Source organism: Salarias fasciatus, chromosome 19, assembly GCF_902148845.1.
Source record: "Salarias fasciatus chromosome 19, fSalaFa1.1, whole genome shotgun sequence".
NCBI classification, from domain to species: domain Eukaryota; kingdom Metazoa; phylum Chordata; class Actinopteri; order Blenniiformes; family Blenniidae; genus Salarias; species Salarias fasciatus.
Genome location: NC_043763.1, coordinates 12,746,951 through 12,760,316, shown reverse-complemented (window position 1 = coordinate 12,760,316; position 13,366 = coordinate 12,746,951). Strand labels below are relative to the sequence as shown.

Here is a 13,366-nt window from a genome sequence, read left to right as displayed (position 1 = left end):
GCTGAGTGTGAAATGAGCTGCTGAACACACAAACAGATCGATAGTTGTGTAAGTTAATGTGTCATCCGTTCAGCATTTACACAGTCCCACTGCTCGGAAGACGTGGTGGAGCTCATGCAAAGCTGAAACAAAAAAGGGAAGCAACCTTGGTAAATTAAAATTGAAGAATCCAGATATTTGGTTGCAAATCCATCAGTTGATCTACTTTACTGCTCGGTCCAGGTCAGGGCCACGGGATGCTGGCGATGATCCCAGCTGACAGTGGACGGGTTGGTGCATGCACGCACCCACAGACCCACGCATCCATACGTCCATGCACACACAGAGCTAATTCAGTCATCAATCAGTCTCAAATGCATATTTTTGGGAGGAAACAGTGAGATATGCAAACTCCACACAGAAAAGCCCCTGAGCCAAACCTGGTTTAAAATTCAAGGAGCTAAAGATGAAATCATGCCATAAGAATATTTACACATGTACAGGCCCAGTATTTTTATTTCATTCCATCTCTGGTGATAGTTTTTCTGTATTTGTACTTTATTTGTCCAATTTCCTTTTTCACATCATTAAAACTTCCTCATACAAATCTAGAAATGATTGAAAATGGGACCAGATACAATTGCACAGAAAGTAGAGCCAGCAACCACACCAGCCATTCGTGCTTTTTTTTAATAGTGCATGTGTATGTACAGAGCATTAAAAAAGGGACGGGCGCAGCGCAATAAAGTTCTGGCTGGTTTTAATGCACCATAAACACTGTGAGCATCAGAAGTCGTGGCCTCTTTAGGTTCAGACACCCGTAAAGCAGCTAATGAGCGCGAGAGACCAGAGTTACACACAAACACTCAGACACACCTTCTTAACCAGACAAATGCAAACCCATGAAAATACAAACACACAGCTGAGGTTGAGTTGAGTGGGAGGAGGGAGGGAGGAAACCTTTCCATGAGGCTCATATGGTCGTTCCATGAAATTTTATTCATTATGGCAAACCCACAGCGTTTATGGTACATTTAGGTTTATTGCCACCAGACAAATACTAACATGCATAAAGAATTAACTCTTTTAACAAGAAAACCTCTAAACAAATATGTGCAAACTCATTCTCATCAACGGGGACTTTCCCCAGTGGATGTTTTAATATTACTGTCTCCCTCGGGCCGCCTCATGTGTCTCCTCTGTCCCTCCTCAATGCTCCCGTCTGCTCAATAACTTTATTAAGCTGCAGGTGAAGCCTCTGCAGCTCCGTTGCTATGGAAACCAGAGCCCTTTCCATTGTCCCTATGTCTGGTGGCGAAGTCACTTCTTGCTCTTTCAGGACGGATGTGATCGGCTTCGCCCCCGAGTCAAATGTGCCCCAACCCCCGGGTCCCGGCGTCGGCTGGGGTCCCGTCCTGCTGTCTGTCGGCCGTGACGGCACTGCGTGCTCCAGCCGCTTCAGCCGGGCGTTTCCCTCATGGCCGCTGTGCAGGAGCATCTGCAGAGTGGCGTTCAGCCGCCTCTCCCTCTGTGTTTCCCGCTCGCTGAGCTCCTCCAGGCCTCGCTGCAGTCTCTGGCTGACGTCCTCCGCCTGGGCCCTGCATGCTGACTCCAGACCGGGTGCGCACTGCTGGTGCGCCCCCCTGGCCAGCTTATCCACCAGGTTTTTCAGAGAGACCCTTCCGGCACAGCACTGCTCCACAGCCTCCAGCAGCATGTTCTGCCTCATGTGGGAGTCCTCCAGAGCGACGGAAAGCTTGTCCCACTGGGAGAGATCTCCATGGCACGGTGTAGTATGAGAGTCTCCTGTAGACAACAATCCCCATCAGTCAGTGGGAACTAAAATGACACTATCATCAGAGCAACTGTATTGTTAATTTATTAGGTAAGGTGAAGGTAAAATACAATCCAAGTCTTTAAAAAAGCTTGTAGGCTATCGGTACTTTGAAATACAGGAGAGGGAATTTTAATGATGCTGGAAAACTGACTGTTTGAATTGAATATGAAAACAATGTACTTTTAAGAATTGCTATTTGAAACTAAAATGCAATTACTGTGTTTTGGCGGCTACAGGATGCCAAAAAACAATTAGGTTAATGTATAAAAGGGACTGTGGAAAATATCGAAGAAGTTTGATGGAAAGGTCATGGAAGAATATAATAAAATATAAAGGTATTTATTGGTGAAATGGGTGTTAAATATGTTCATTAATACAGTCACATAGTTTCGTGTTTGGGAAATAAGAGAAAAAAATTACTTCGATTTCACACAGTAAAACAATCAAATTTGAATCATGATTTTTTTTTAATATAACAAGAGAGCTGAAATGTAAATAATGTATAGTGAAAATATACTTTTGCCAGCTGTTAGGATTGTTCTGAGGTAAAATCACATGTTGCAATCTGAGGTTGGCTTTATGTCAGTTCCTGTAAAGTTTTTACACAGTTGTTGGCAATTACTTTAAATGGGTCAACTCATTACTCCGCTACGCTCCAAAGTCTTGCTTTCTTCCACTCTACCTTTTAGTGAGTGATTTACAGAAGACAGACACAACTTGAAATGAAGTTCACCACTTTTCACTTTAGCATCTGATCAACATTTCCCTTTGTCTTCATGGTTTGTATCACATCACATGCTGCTGTTTTACAATATCTTGTGACTGCTTCTCTTTAATGATTTACCAAACCAGTACTGATTCATTTTCATTCAAGAAAATGTGAACATATATCAGCTCGGCTTGGCTGACTGAAGTCTGCCAACTGAGAGCAAATTCCTCACAATGATCCATCTGTTCAAACAAGCGGGGAACTGAAGAGACGACGGGACAAAACAAATGAAACTCACCCTCCTGCTGGTCCTCGGAGATCTCATTGTCGTAGTTGTCCACGTAGTTTCCCTCATACTCAACCTCATTCACACACAGACACGAACCCAAAGCACCAAGCAGGCAAAACAGCCTCCACATCCTGAGCACACACATGGCGGATTTCCCTCGGGTTTGCTGGGAAAAAGGTGCACGTGTGTGTGTCTGGAAGTGTTCAGAGTTGCCACCCAGTGCTGCACTCCCTTCACTCATTCACCCCCTTCACTTTATGTGAAGCTCCTCTCACTGAGCCAGCTGTTGGGGGTGATGACTTATAAAGCCAGCGAGAGGGAGGAAGGAGGGATGGAGCTGAGGAGGAGGGTGGGCCGGAGCTGAGGTGCTGTGGAGATCGGGTGAGTAATGCTCCGGTGGAGGTAATATGTCAAAAGCCAAAGTGAGTGAGAAATGCAAGGGAGAGTTATGGGGTGTTGGGGTGAACACAAAGGGACAGAGTGAGGAAAAAAAGCAGAAAAAGAAGCGACACAAAAGACATCTGAAGATCTGTTTGGCAGGATTACATATTAAGGGGTGTTGAAGTTACTTTTAAGGACTCATATAAGAGGAATGACTACAGGACAGCTTGATCTGATCTATTTTCTTATCTGCAAAAGCCTGTTTTACAATGAATATCCCTTAGTTAATTCATCACTGTCTTTATATAATCAGACTTTAATGCATGTCTTCCAGAAAAAGAACATCTTAATTGGCATTCTAAGTATTTTCATAGCATGAAATACCAACCATGCCTTTACCACTTGATTTAAAACCATAAAATACTTAAAATGCAGATTAGTTCAGGGTATTTGATCATGATTGCTTCATAGAATCTATTTCATAATGATGAACATGCCTCATTTTACACTGATGTTCTCTGAGATCAGATTTGCTTTTCAGTGTCTGGAACAACACGTTGCAAAGTTACATGCAGTTGAAATACCACTACTGTTGGAAATATTACATTTATGATGTAGGGCAATTATGAAGTTTAAGATGCATTTCCAGTTAATGAAATTTAAGTGTTTGTACTCAGTGCTCATGCGTCGTTGTAGAGTGTCATTCAAGCCATGAAATTATCAGTCCTGTTTGTTCTGTGTTCCTCGCATGGCTACCAGCCATGCCTTGGATTGCTTCACTTGTTCTTCTGCTCGCCCCGACTGCCTGTAAAAGAATAACCTGCAGAACAGCTCTGTGTCTGCTCCCCTGACAGCTCCCTCATCCGTTTAACTCACCCTCCTGCTCTTTCAGGTCAGTTCCATCTTCTGAACAGTTTCATCCAGTTCAGGGTCTGTCACACACTCTCACACCTAATGCCGTCTTTTCACTTCACATGGATTTATTTGGACTTAAACCGGAGTATCCAGAGAAAACCCATGCATGCAAGACAGAACATGCAAACTGGACTTGAACCCACAACCTCCTTCAGTATATAGAGATAATATCATTGTCATTGCATATATGCTTCCTACAGCTTAAACCGAGTTTAATTTATACTGTAAGCTTGAAATGATTCTATTCTCTTCCTCTGCAATCCATGCAATGCAGTGAAATACGCACGTTGACTTTGACTGCATTTTGTAGCTGCCTTTTTAGCGAGGTCGGCTGACCTTATTCTTACTGACAGCGCGCTCCAGCCAACAGGTGCTGAGGTCAAGCAGCAGAAGTAGGACACGTCAAGGTCGAAGGAAAAGCCTTGACCTCTCTCCACGCAGACCTCCAGACGGAGCGCGTTACTGCTGATGCCAGCATGTCTGATTGTGTCTGTCGGGTCGGCTATAATTATGGCAAAGGGAGCAACTAGGCCAAAGCTGGCAGATTTATCGAAGGAAACGAGGGAAGCTGCAGGAAAAGAGACGGAGTGGTGAGACAGAGGTGGATTAATGGAAGGGAAAAGGTAGAAACGGTCAGGGACAAATGTGCATGCTTTTTCCTTTCCTTGTTGCAGCAAAAAGCCCCGACTGTGAATATGAGTGTGTCTATTTTCCTGGTGCGGTTCCACAAATAATTAGGATCAATTCAGAGAGGTGATAAATTTATAGGTTGGAGCTCACAGGTGCGGAGTAACACTGGATGAAGGAGATGTTCTCATCTTGTTTCTTGGTGCCTTTTACAAAGCGTTTCCAGTTTTTCTTTTCCTCTCCCTTCTATCTATAGGTCATCTTTCTATTTCAGCCTTCAAATGACTCCACAGGAAGGGAGCTACATTTATCATCAGCCGCCAGACGCTGTTTATCACCCCCACCTGCACACCACACCTACAGTTTAGCTGTCACGCAAAACACTCCCAGATGGCTGTGAGGGAGAGGAGTGATGACAGATGAAGGGAAGAGAGAAAACAGGGAGAGAGAGAGACAGAGAGATGTAAGCTGTATCTCAGGATAATATTCCTTCCTTCCAATGAGTTTTGTTAGACCACAGGGAAAAAAAGAAGAAGGAAAAAAAAATTCCTGTCGCCTGTTTTTGTCCGGACGAAACGGGACAATGGGTGGCGTCTGCCCTACCCTCGCTAAAAACAGCAGATATAAAACAGCTACAACCCTTCACTGATGAACAAGCCACACACTAACACGACCAGCGCTGGCAAATTTATCACAACTATGCGGTATTCTTGGGTGGATCCCCTTTTTGTCCCTAATAAGTAAGGCCAGGAGAGGCAGGAAAGTTGAGACTCTGTTCAAATTCAGGATATTTTAAAACAATGAAGGTATTTTCAGAATAAAGCAGATCTGTGATGATGTATAAAATACCCTAATTGGGTTTAAATGACAACATAACATCACAAAAACGCATATTCAACTTAAATTTGGCCACAGAGTGTGTTTGAACAAAAGAGATAAATCAGGATATCCCAAATACCTTTAATGGCCTGCATAGCCTGCTCCAGGAAGGCAGAAACATTCTTACATTTCCTTTTCTTTCATGCATCAAAGAGGAGACCCTGGGAGACCAGAGAGGGAGTCGCAATATTCGAGATTACATATCGGAAATATAAAAACAAGCTGGGAATGTGACGGGAACTTTCTGTGTCAGCATAGCGGATGAACGCTCACGAGCAGCCCGGGACAGATCGAGGTGAATCTATTCTTGTTCAAAAGCAAAAAAAAAAAAAAAAAAAGCAGGTAAGAAACCGATTAATCTGAGAAGGGTCCGTGTTTTCCCCGTATGAAATTTCAGGGCTGATGCAGTGAAATGGTGAAACGTGTTTATGTTATTGAAGCGCAGGCCTCCCAACTGTCCTCAGATCAATATCACGCAATCTGAGCTTAATCGATGTAATCTGTCTGGTCAGCAATGGATATGAGTTGGAGCCGGGTGGAAAATGAAGGAGAAACATGCACACACACGCATACACACTCCTCTGGGTGTATTTGTAATTGTTTTACAGCGTGTGATCATGTCATAACCAGCCCGGGCCCAGGATTGTTTTCTGTGGTCTGCACACTTACTAATAGAGAAGCAAGTGGAGCCTGACCGCAGGCTGCACAGCCAGTCAGGATGTTTCCTCTGGACAGATCAAACATTGCTGGAGTTGGCCCAGGAAGCCCGATCAGGACTGCAACGTGAAAATAACCCTGACTCTAAATGAGAAAGCTTGGCAGGTCACTGCGCCGACAGCAGGAACACCTCAAACAAAAGAAAGATGAGTCCACACTGGATCGACATGCCATCACTGTTTATTTCCATGTCTTCACACGAATCCAGCGAGAACTTCAAGCCTCACACTGACATCAGCTCAAAACAACACGTGACTCCGTCATGACTGCATGTATGAGTGGCGAAAAGCTGGCAGCGTCCAGACCGCGAACGCCGCGCCGATCCAAACCCACACACACATCTTCACGCATCGGGACTAAATGTATAGAGCCGGAGGCCGATTACCTCAGTACGGCCGACGCTGCATTAATGTGTATGTTTCCATTCAGGGTCCCCAAAGTGGACCCACGCCACAGTAAATCAGGGCTGCCCCCGTGAAGAAAATTAACCACATCTGGATGTGGAAACTTCTACCCATTTCACCTAATGGGGGCTTTAAGGGGGCGAAAGGGGACAGAATGTGTATGTGATCCGAGTGCGTGCATGGGGAAACACCCAGAGCACGTATGAGGAAGCATAAAGGTCCCGTTCAACCTGGTGAGCTGTCACCTAACACACACACACACACACACACTGAGGTGACACTGCTTCATATGGAAAAATGAGCTCACTTTGCAGAAACATGATGGCAGAGACGCACACGTGTGCATTAACCTCTTTTTAAAGGTGTCACAGGTTTATGGAAAAACCATAAACACGAATGTACACACACACACACACACAGGTCACAGACAGACATAAATTTTCACAAACAGGTTTGCACACATACACTTGGCACAATGCTTGATTAGCTCAGTTATCCGGCAAAAATGTAAAAATAAATATTTCGTGGCTGAAAACAAGTGACCACAGTGAAAACACACACAACAGTCTGTCAGCATCGTCTTCTAGCCTGAAGCCAGGAAATATTCTGTTACACAAGGAGCAGACGGCAACATCTACAACAGCAGACATCATTTTCAAACAGCATGAACCACAAATTCATATGACCGAAGGCTAATATTACTGTGGCACTATGAACACGTTTAGAAAAATAAGCACTTTTACCACCACTTCACGTTAGCTTCCCTATGGGAAAAATTAAACCGTTTCACTGTAACAGACTACAATGACGGTGTATTTTTGTAATACAGCTATCGTTCCTCAAAACTTTCTTTCAGAAAAAAAAATTCAGCTGTTACTGAAAATCCTTGATTAAATTGATACGGATTATTGGAACTTTTACTTCAGAAAGCGACAGCCTTTTGATATTTGCTGCTTACATTACCTATAGTAACATAGCCTAATGTACAGCTTTTAATTTGTTCTTGTTAAATATTACTTATTACCCTGCACTTTTCCATCATGTTTCCTCCAACAAACACAAGCGAGAGGCTATGTTGAGAAACACAGCCGTCTTTCTCCAACCAGATTATTCTTTCTACATTAATCCACACAAACCTCACTCCCAGCTGAAGCTCCGGTCCGAGTCAGTACAGGCTGAAGTATTTTTTTCCCTGGTGTCCTCAGCTGGACTCTCATCTCTAGTCAACCACATCCCCACTGTCTGACGGCGATTCCTGGACATCCTCTCCGTTAATGCCGGGCTGCTTGACAGCTTCATTGGTCCTCTGGGGATCCGGGGCCGGACTGCTGGCGGCGGCGGCGGCAGTGGACTCGGTGGAGGCCGTGTCTGCTGTTTGAGGCTTGGTCGTGGCGGCACTGGACTGTGAAGGTGGGGAAACGGCCGTTTCTGTGGCACTGTCTGCATCGTTGTTGATGGGAGGTGTTACAGTGTCGGTCCTGCCGGGAGCCTGCTCCGATTGGCTTGATATATCGATTTGTTCAAAAGAATGACTGGCAGATAACTGGCTGTTTATAGGCGAATGGTGCTTGGTCTCCTGGCTATGGATGGAGGACTTGCTGTTGTTGTTGTTGTTGTTTTTGTTAGTCCCATCAGGTGGCAGTGTGTTTGAAGAGGAATCTGCTCCAGCTTGGGGAATCGAGGATTCCTGATTGAATTCTGGTGGCCGATTGACGACTGCAGGCAGGGGAGTGACCTGATCTAACCCTACGGACTCGCTGGCGACATGGTTACTCGTCGGTGGGTGATTGGCTGCATTATTAATAGCCGACTGCCAGTTGTTGGAGCAGAAGACAGCTGGAATGCTGCAAAGAGCAAAAACATAAAATATAGAACATCCATACTCACGCCATAAAGTATTCTCGTGAGTGCTGTTTTCTTTGTGAGACCAGATGTCTTGAATTTGTGCTATAAATACAACTTTGCAGTAAAGACGGGGAAATTGTTGCTAAAACAAATGTTTTGCCAACTGAATTACCTAATTCAGAGAGTAAATGAAGTTATTTACAAAATCTGGACATTTCAAAAACTATCGCAAAGCACGCAAATGGAGTTTTGCATCAATATAATCATTACAGTGGCTCAGTCACTTATTTCACAACCACTTCCAAAAAAACAAAACAAAACAAATGCAGTTAATCCAGCACTAAATAGAATTAAAGCTTGGTGACATTGCATCAGTAGACTTTTTTTTTCTTTTTTTTTTCCAAGGTCAGAAAGGTGTGTGGTCATCACAAATGGCATTAAACTTTCAAAATGGACACGAAGAAACTTCAGGTTAATATTGGCTGAATCTTTGGGAGATGTTAATGAGACTGTACAGACCTGGCCAGCTGTTTGTGAAGCTCCTCCGCATGTTGGCTGCACTGAGCAAAATAACTGGCCTGAGCATCCACGAAGTCAATCAGGCTCCCCATGTGGTTGATCTGAAAAGGATCACAAATTAGCACCGTTTCGTTTTTTTCATCGATCATTTTCAGCGCTCAATACTTTCAACTGGATGACAGTGAATGACAACTGAGAGACAACTGTTAACTATTTTTATGTACTGTGCAATGTTTTATGATGTCTTATCTTGTGTGTTACATGATCTGTTGAATGTTCTCTTATCTTTATATCTCTGATCTTGATATGATTTTTTTTTTACCACTGTGAAGCACTTTGTGACGGTTGGCCTGTTAAAAGCACTATATAAATATATTTTACTTACTTACTCACTACTAATTATCTGACAAATTAATTTACGGAAAATGAAATAACAATAAGGTCCTATATATTTGAAATTATCAAAAACATTCTGATATTAAAGTTAATGCAGCCCAGCAGACATTAACAAAAAATATCTTAGGATGCTGGAAGTCATTTCAACCATTTTCCACTATGGTTCAAGCACTGAAGGGACCTTTAACAAAAAAACAGCTCTCAATGCTACAGTTTCCACAAACAGCCATCAGCACAATAATAGAGATTTGACAGAAAGCGATTGTCTATTTTCCTCGCAGTCGGTGACTGTGTGTAGTTTTGTGTGCACGTACGTGTGTGTTGTCAAGGCCCTCCAGCGTCCGTTTTGTAATTTCTGACTGGCGATCGAAAAGACTCTGACAGATCCTCAGCTCCATCTCTGCCTACGTACAAACACACACATAACACACTCATCTCAATTGTTTTCTAACCATGACTTCAAATTAACAGCTTCATTTATGATGCGAAAAAAATCCTGTCATCAGAAACAAAAAGCTTTCAGAGTCTAAACTAAAAACAAAAACAACAGAAAGGCACAACTGTCTATTTCAATAAGCAAAAGTACCGACCTGAGAGATTTCCTGAGCCCACATCTGCATGTATAAAAGGAACAAGAGGACAAAACACTCAATTAAAACTGAAACGGCATATCCGTCTGTGTCTGAAGTGTTCCTGTTGTTTTACACCAGCGCTGACCTTCAGCCATTTGACGCGTAGGAAGCTGAACATGTAGGACATGTGAGACACGTAGTCATCTTCCAGCGGGTTGGCGTTCAGGTTCTGCAAGAGGAGAGCGAGGAAAAAAGGAGGATGAAATAAGACACCACCAGATAAACTGACCTGGACACGTTTGATTTGTTAAAGAGAGGCGGTGGTGAAACTCACTCTGGCCTCCCGGTCGGCCTCGTGGGCTTTCTTCAGTCTGGACTTCGCTATATCCAAGTCTAGACGCTTATTCACCAGCATCTTGCGCTCATTCTATTAACAAACAATGCCATTTACAGTTAATAGAAAAACTGCAGTGTATAAATTGATTGTGGAAAACACGTGCTGCGGTGGTGTATTTACCTGTACTGCTCTGTATTCCCCCTCAGTGAAACCCCGCAGAGGATTGAGGAAGTGTATCTGAGTGCTCTGGACGAACTTCCTCTCCGCCTCGCCGACGTGCTTCTGAGCCTCTCCGCACCTCAGCAACGCCGTCCCTGAACGCCAAACAAAGAGCGACAAACCCTAACGAATGACTGTGGAGATAATTATGCACACAGGCTAAAAATCTACCGACCATAGGGGGTGTTGGAGCCGATCTCCAGCCCAGCTTGGATCATCTGATCTCCCAGCAGCTCGTTGGCTCGAGGCCGAGGCGGGGCGCTCCACTCCAGATGCTCATACAGCCGGTCTTCAAGACGAGCTCCTGTTGGAGCAGGACTCGTGTGTCAGCATTCAGCCATGATCTCGTCTAAAAACCTGCTGGCAGACTAGACCTGGTGATTACCATGAATACCCATACACACCAGAAAGACACATTACTACCAGACACTTATTAATACAAGTGAACAGGCTGGATAACATCTGCATAATTTCAAAACTGTACTCTTCTTAGACAAACTTGATATTCTACATTATAGTCAGTAATATAAAGCTGCATTTCAACTGTCTGTTTGCCTTGAATGCAAGGTCAATGAAGTTATTTTACAGACTGAATAAAAGGCCCCAGCAGATGGACAAAACATGATATGATCTGAAATCAAATTCTTGTTGCTATTGTGTTTTGGTTTTCTGGATAGATTGCAGGCCTCATCCAATGATTAGCTGCTGTAACAAGCAGGCAAAAGAATAAAATATTCATCTGAACAGGCCAATTACACTGAGAATAAGCAGTGTAGCTCTGGAAAATGGACTGAAAGAAAACAGAGGGGAAACAATGAGCTGCAGAAGGAAGCAATCACAACCATTTAAAGAGGCTTACTGTACATAAGCCATGATTGTTACTGCCGATTTAGCAGTAGCGGCTCTGATTTGGCGTAGACATGAGGAGTGTGTGTTAACCAGCACAACATAATGTGCAATTTGACCCTTTTTTAGGTCACTGCAGAAGAGATGAGGTTGTATTGTTCAAGAAGCTGCAAATTTCGAGATATTTTTCACCAAATAGGTCCTAGAACTACTTTAGCACCTGTTGGTTTATTTAATAATATGTCAGATGTAAATGTATCTTAGGTGTGATGAAGACAAATTAAAATCATGAGGAAAGCTCCAGTAGAATGGAATAGCTTTGACAGACCACATTTAACAAACATCAGAAATGCCAAATTAAAGACAATTAACTGGTAGGTGAATTATGCTTTGAATTGCTTATTTTTCCAAAAAATTGTTCACAATAGTATTTCATAACATAAAAAAACATGAACGAGTATTTCACCCAGTCAAAGTTAACTTAAGCCAAAGCATGACAACCCAGTCATTGCATCCTATATATACACATTTTTACAACCTTTTAGGAAATAGTGTTGTGAGGAAAGTCCATATTGTTTCTTACAAAACAGGCATTTTTCCACCACATTACGAATACTGCAACATTTGCCTGTGCAGTAAAAGTGCTGGTAAAGTAGTAAGAGTTGTTTTGACTGAAAAATGTACTTAAGTGCAACTACTGTTAAATCATAATTAAACGTAGCTGAGTGAAAATTTGAAAGTTTTGACATAAACTACTCAAAATATCACTTACTGTTAAAAAAAACACGCGTGCTCACGTTGCAATTAATTGCAATTCAGTTCATTTGCATAAAACGTGCTTTAAGGACTTTCCTCAAACAAACAAGGATTTACAACAGATTTACAACAAACACAAATTGTCTACTAATTGAATGAAATTTGCTGGCTATAAAAATGAAAATAAGCTCCAAATATTTACTTTAGATATTTAATTTACATTAGTAAATTTACATTACTTGTAGTAAAAAATTACTTTTAGCCCTTTCAACAATACAGACGGTAGAGATAAAAAAAATGTTCAATGTTGGAGTATCTCTCGGACATCTGTGATAAATAATGATTGTGGAGCTTCTCACCCGGACTCGGCTGCAGTAAAACCTCCGTCTGAGAGATTATCTGGTCCGTCCACGTCTTGGTGGCGTCTGCCCGGGCCAGCAGCCCCTCCAGCCCCGGGTCAAAGTCCGTCCTCTCGGCCTGGCCCAGACTCTCCTCCGTGTACTGGAGCCATAAATCAAACACGCCGGTTCAACAAAAACAACGAGCATTTAAACGTAGAGGCAGGCTTGTTATAGCATACCTGGACAGCCCGGTTGATGAGCTGACCCGCGTCCACCGCCAGCCGCGTCAGATCCATGGCAGCGTCCCCAAGGTCGAACGCTGTCTCCGGCGGACCTTCAGACCCTCAGCGGCCCGGCAGGACCGAATCACTGCAGACAGCCGAACGACCGACAGCAAACAGCTGACCCCGCCATGGCTTCCACCGTCTGACCGCCCCCCATCTCATCCGCTAGCCAGATTACGACCGGCGAGCACAGCCGTGTCCGTGAAGGCGGCGCAAGTGCAAGCAAGCAGCACCTGCTGGAGAGCTCCTTTATACTCCTCCGATCGTACCGAGTGGTCAGACTCCGTTTTATTCCTCAAAAGCAGCGAACATTTTACAGCCTCGTACTTGATTTAAACCCCACAGAGTCAAAGATGGAGAAATGTTCCTTTATCCCGTGAACGCAACATCATATGTCGGATTTTTAATCTGCTTCATTGAAGGCATCACGGTAAACAACATTGTTTAAAAGGACGCGGCTTGTTTGTTCAATATAGACACTACTGCAGCTACAACTGAGATAAATGTACACGAA

The 13,366-nt window shown here is 43.4% G+C and overlaps 2 protein-coding genes across 2 annotated transcripts; both read right to left on the bottom strand.

Moving 5' to 3' along the window:
* Nucleotides 1-1,060: 1,060 nt before the first annotated feature.
* LOC115407318 (uncharacterized) lies at nt 1,061-3,306 on the bottom strand. The gene is made up of 2 exons (XM_030117707.1): nt 2,824-3,306; nt 1,061-1,785 (listed from the first exon to the last, which is right to left on the bottom strand). The coding sequence occupies exons 1-2, from the start codon at nt 3,053-3,055 to the stop codon at nt 1,166-1,168; spliced, it is 852 nt and encodes a 283-aa protein (XP_029973567.1). The 5' UTR covers nt 3,056-3,306; the 3' UTR covers nt 1,061-1,165.
* Nucleotides 3,307-6,497: 3,191 nt separating this feature from the next.
* On the bottom strand, nt 6,498-12,990 carry LOC115407316 (endophilin-B1-like). Its single transcript, XM_030117705.1, has 10 exons — nt 12,808-12,990; nt 12,587-12,728; nt 10,801-10,929; nt 10,587-10,720; nt 10,404-10,496; nt 10,215-10,298; nt 10,088-10,111; nt 9,812-9,901; nt 9,102-9,202; nt 6,498-8,581 (listed from the first exon to the last, which is right to left on the bottom strand). The coding sequence occupies exons 1-10, from the start codon at nt 12,862-12,864 to the stop codon at nt 7,957-7,959; spliced, it is 1,479 nt and encodes a 492-aa protein (XP_029973565.1). The 5' UTR covers nt 12,865-12,990; the 3' UTR covers nt 6,498-7,956.
* Nucleotides 12,991-13,366: the final 376 nt, after the last annotated feature.

Coding starts and splice junctions, on each gene's coding strand:
- LOC115407318 (XM_030117707.1), bottom strand. CDS start 3,055: ATGAGTGAAGGGAGTGCAGCACTGGGTGGCAACTCTGAACACTTCCAG. Junction 1,786..2,823: donor CTCCGAGGACCAGCAGGAGG/GTGAGTTTCATT, acceptor TGTTGTCTACAG/GAGACTCTCATACTACACCG.
- LOC115407316 (XM_030117705.1), bottom strand. CDS start 12,864: ATGGATCTGACGCGGCTGGCGGTGGACGCGGGTCAGCTCATCAACCGG. Junction 12,729..12,807: donor TCATCAACCGGGCTGTCCAG/GTATGCTATAAC, acceptor TTATGGCTCCAG/TACACGGAGGAGAGTCTGGG. Junction 8,582..9,101: donor CTTCACAAACAGCTGGCCAG/GTCTGTACAGTC, acceptor TGCTCTTTGCAG/CATTCCAGCTGTCTTCTGCT.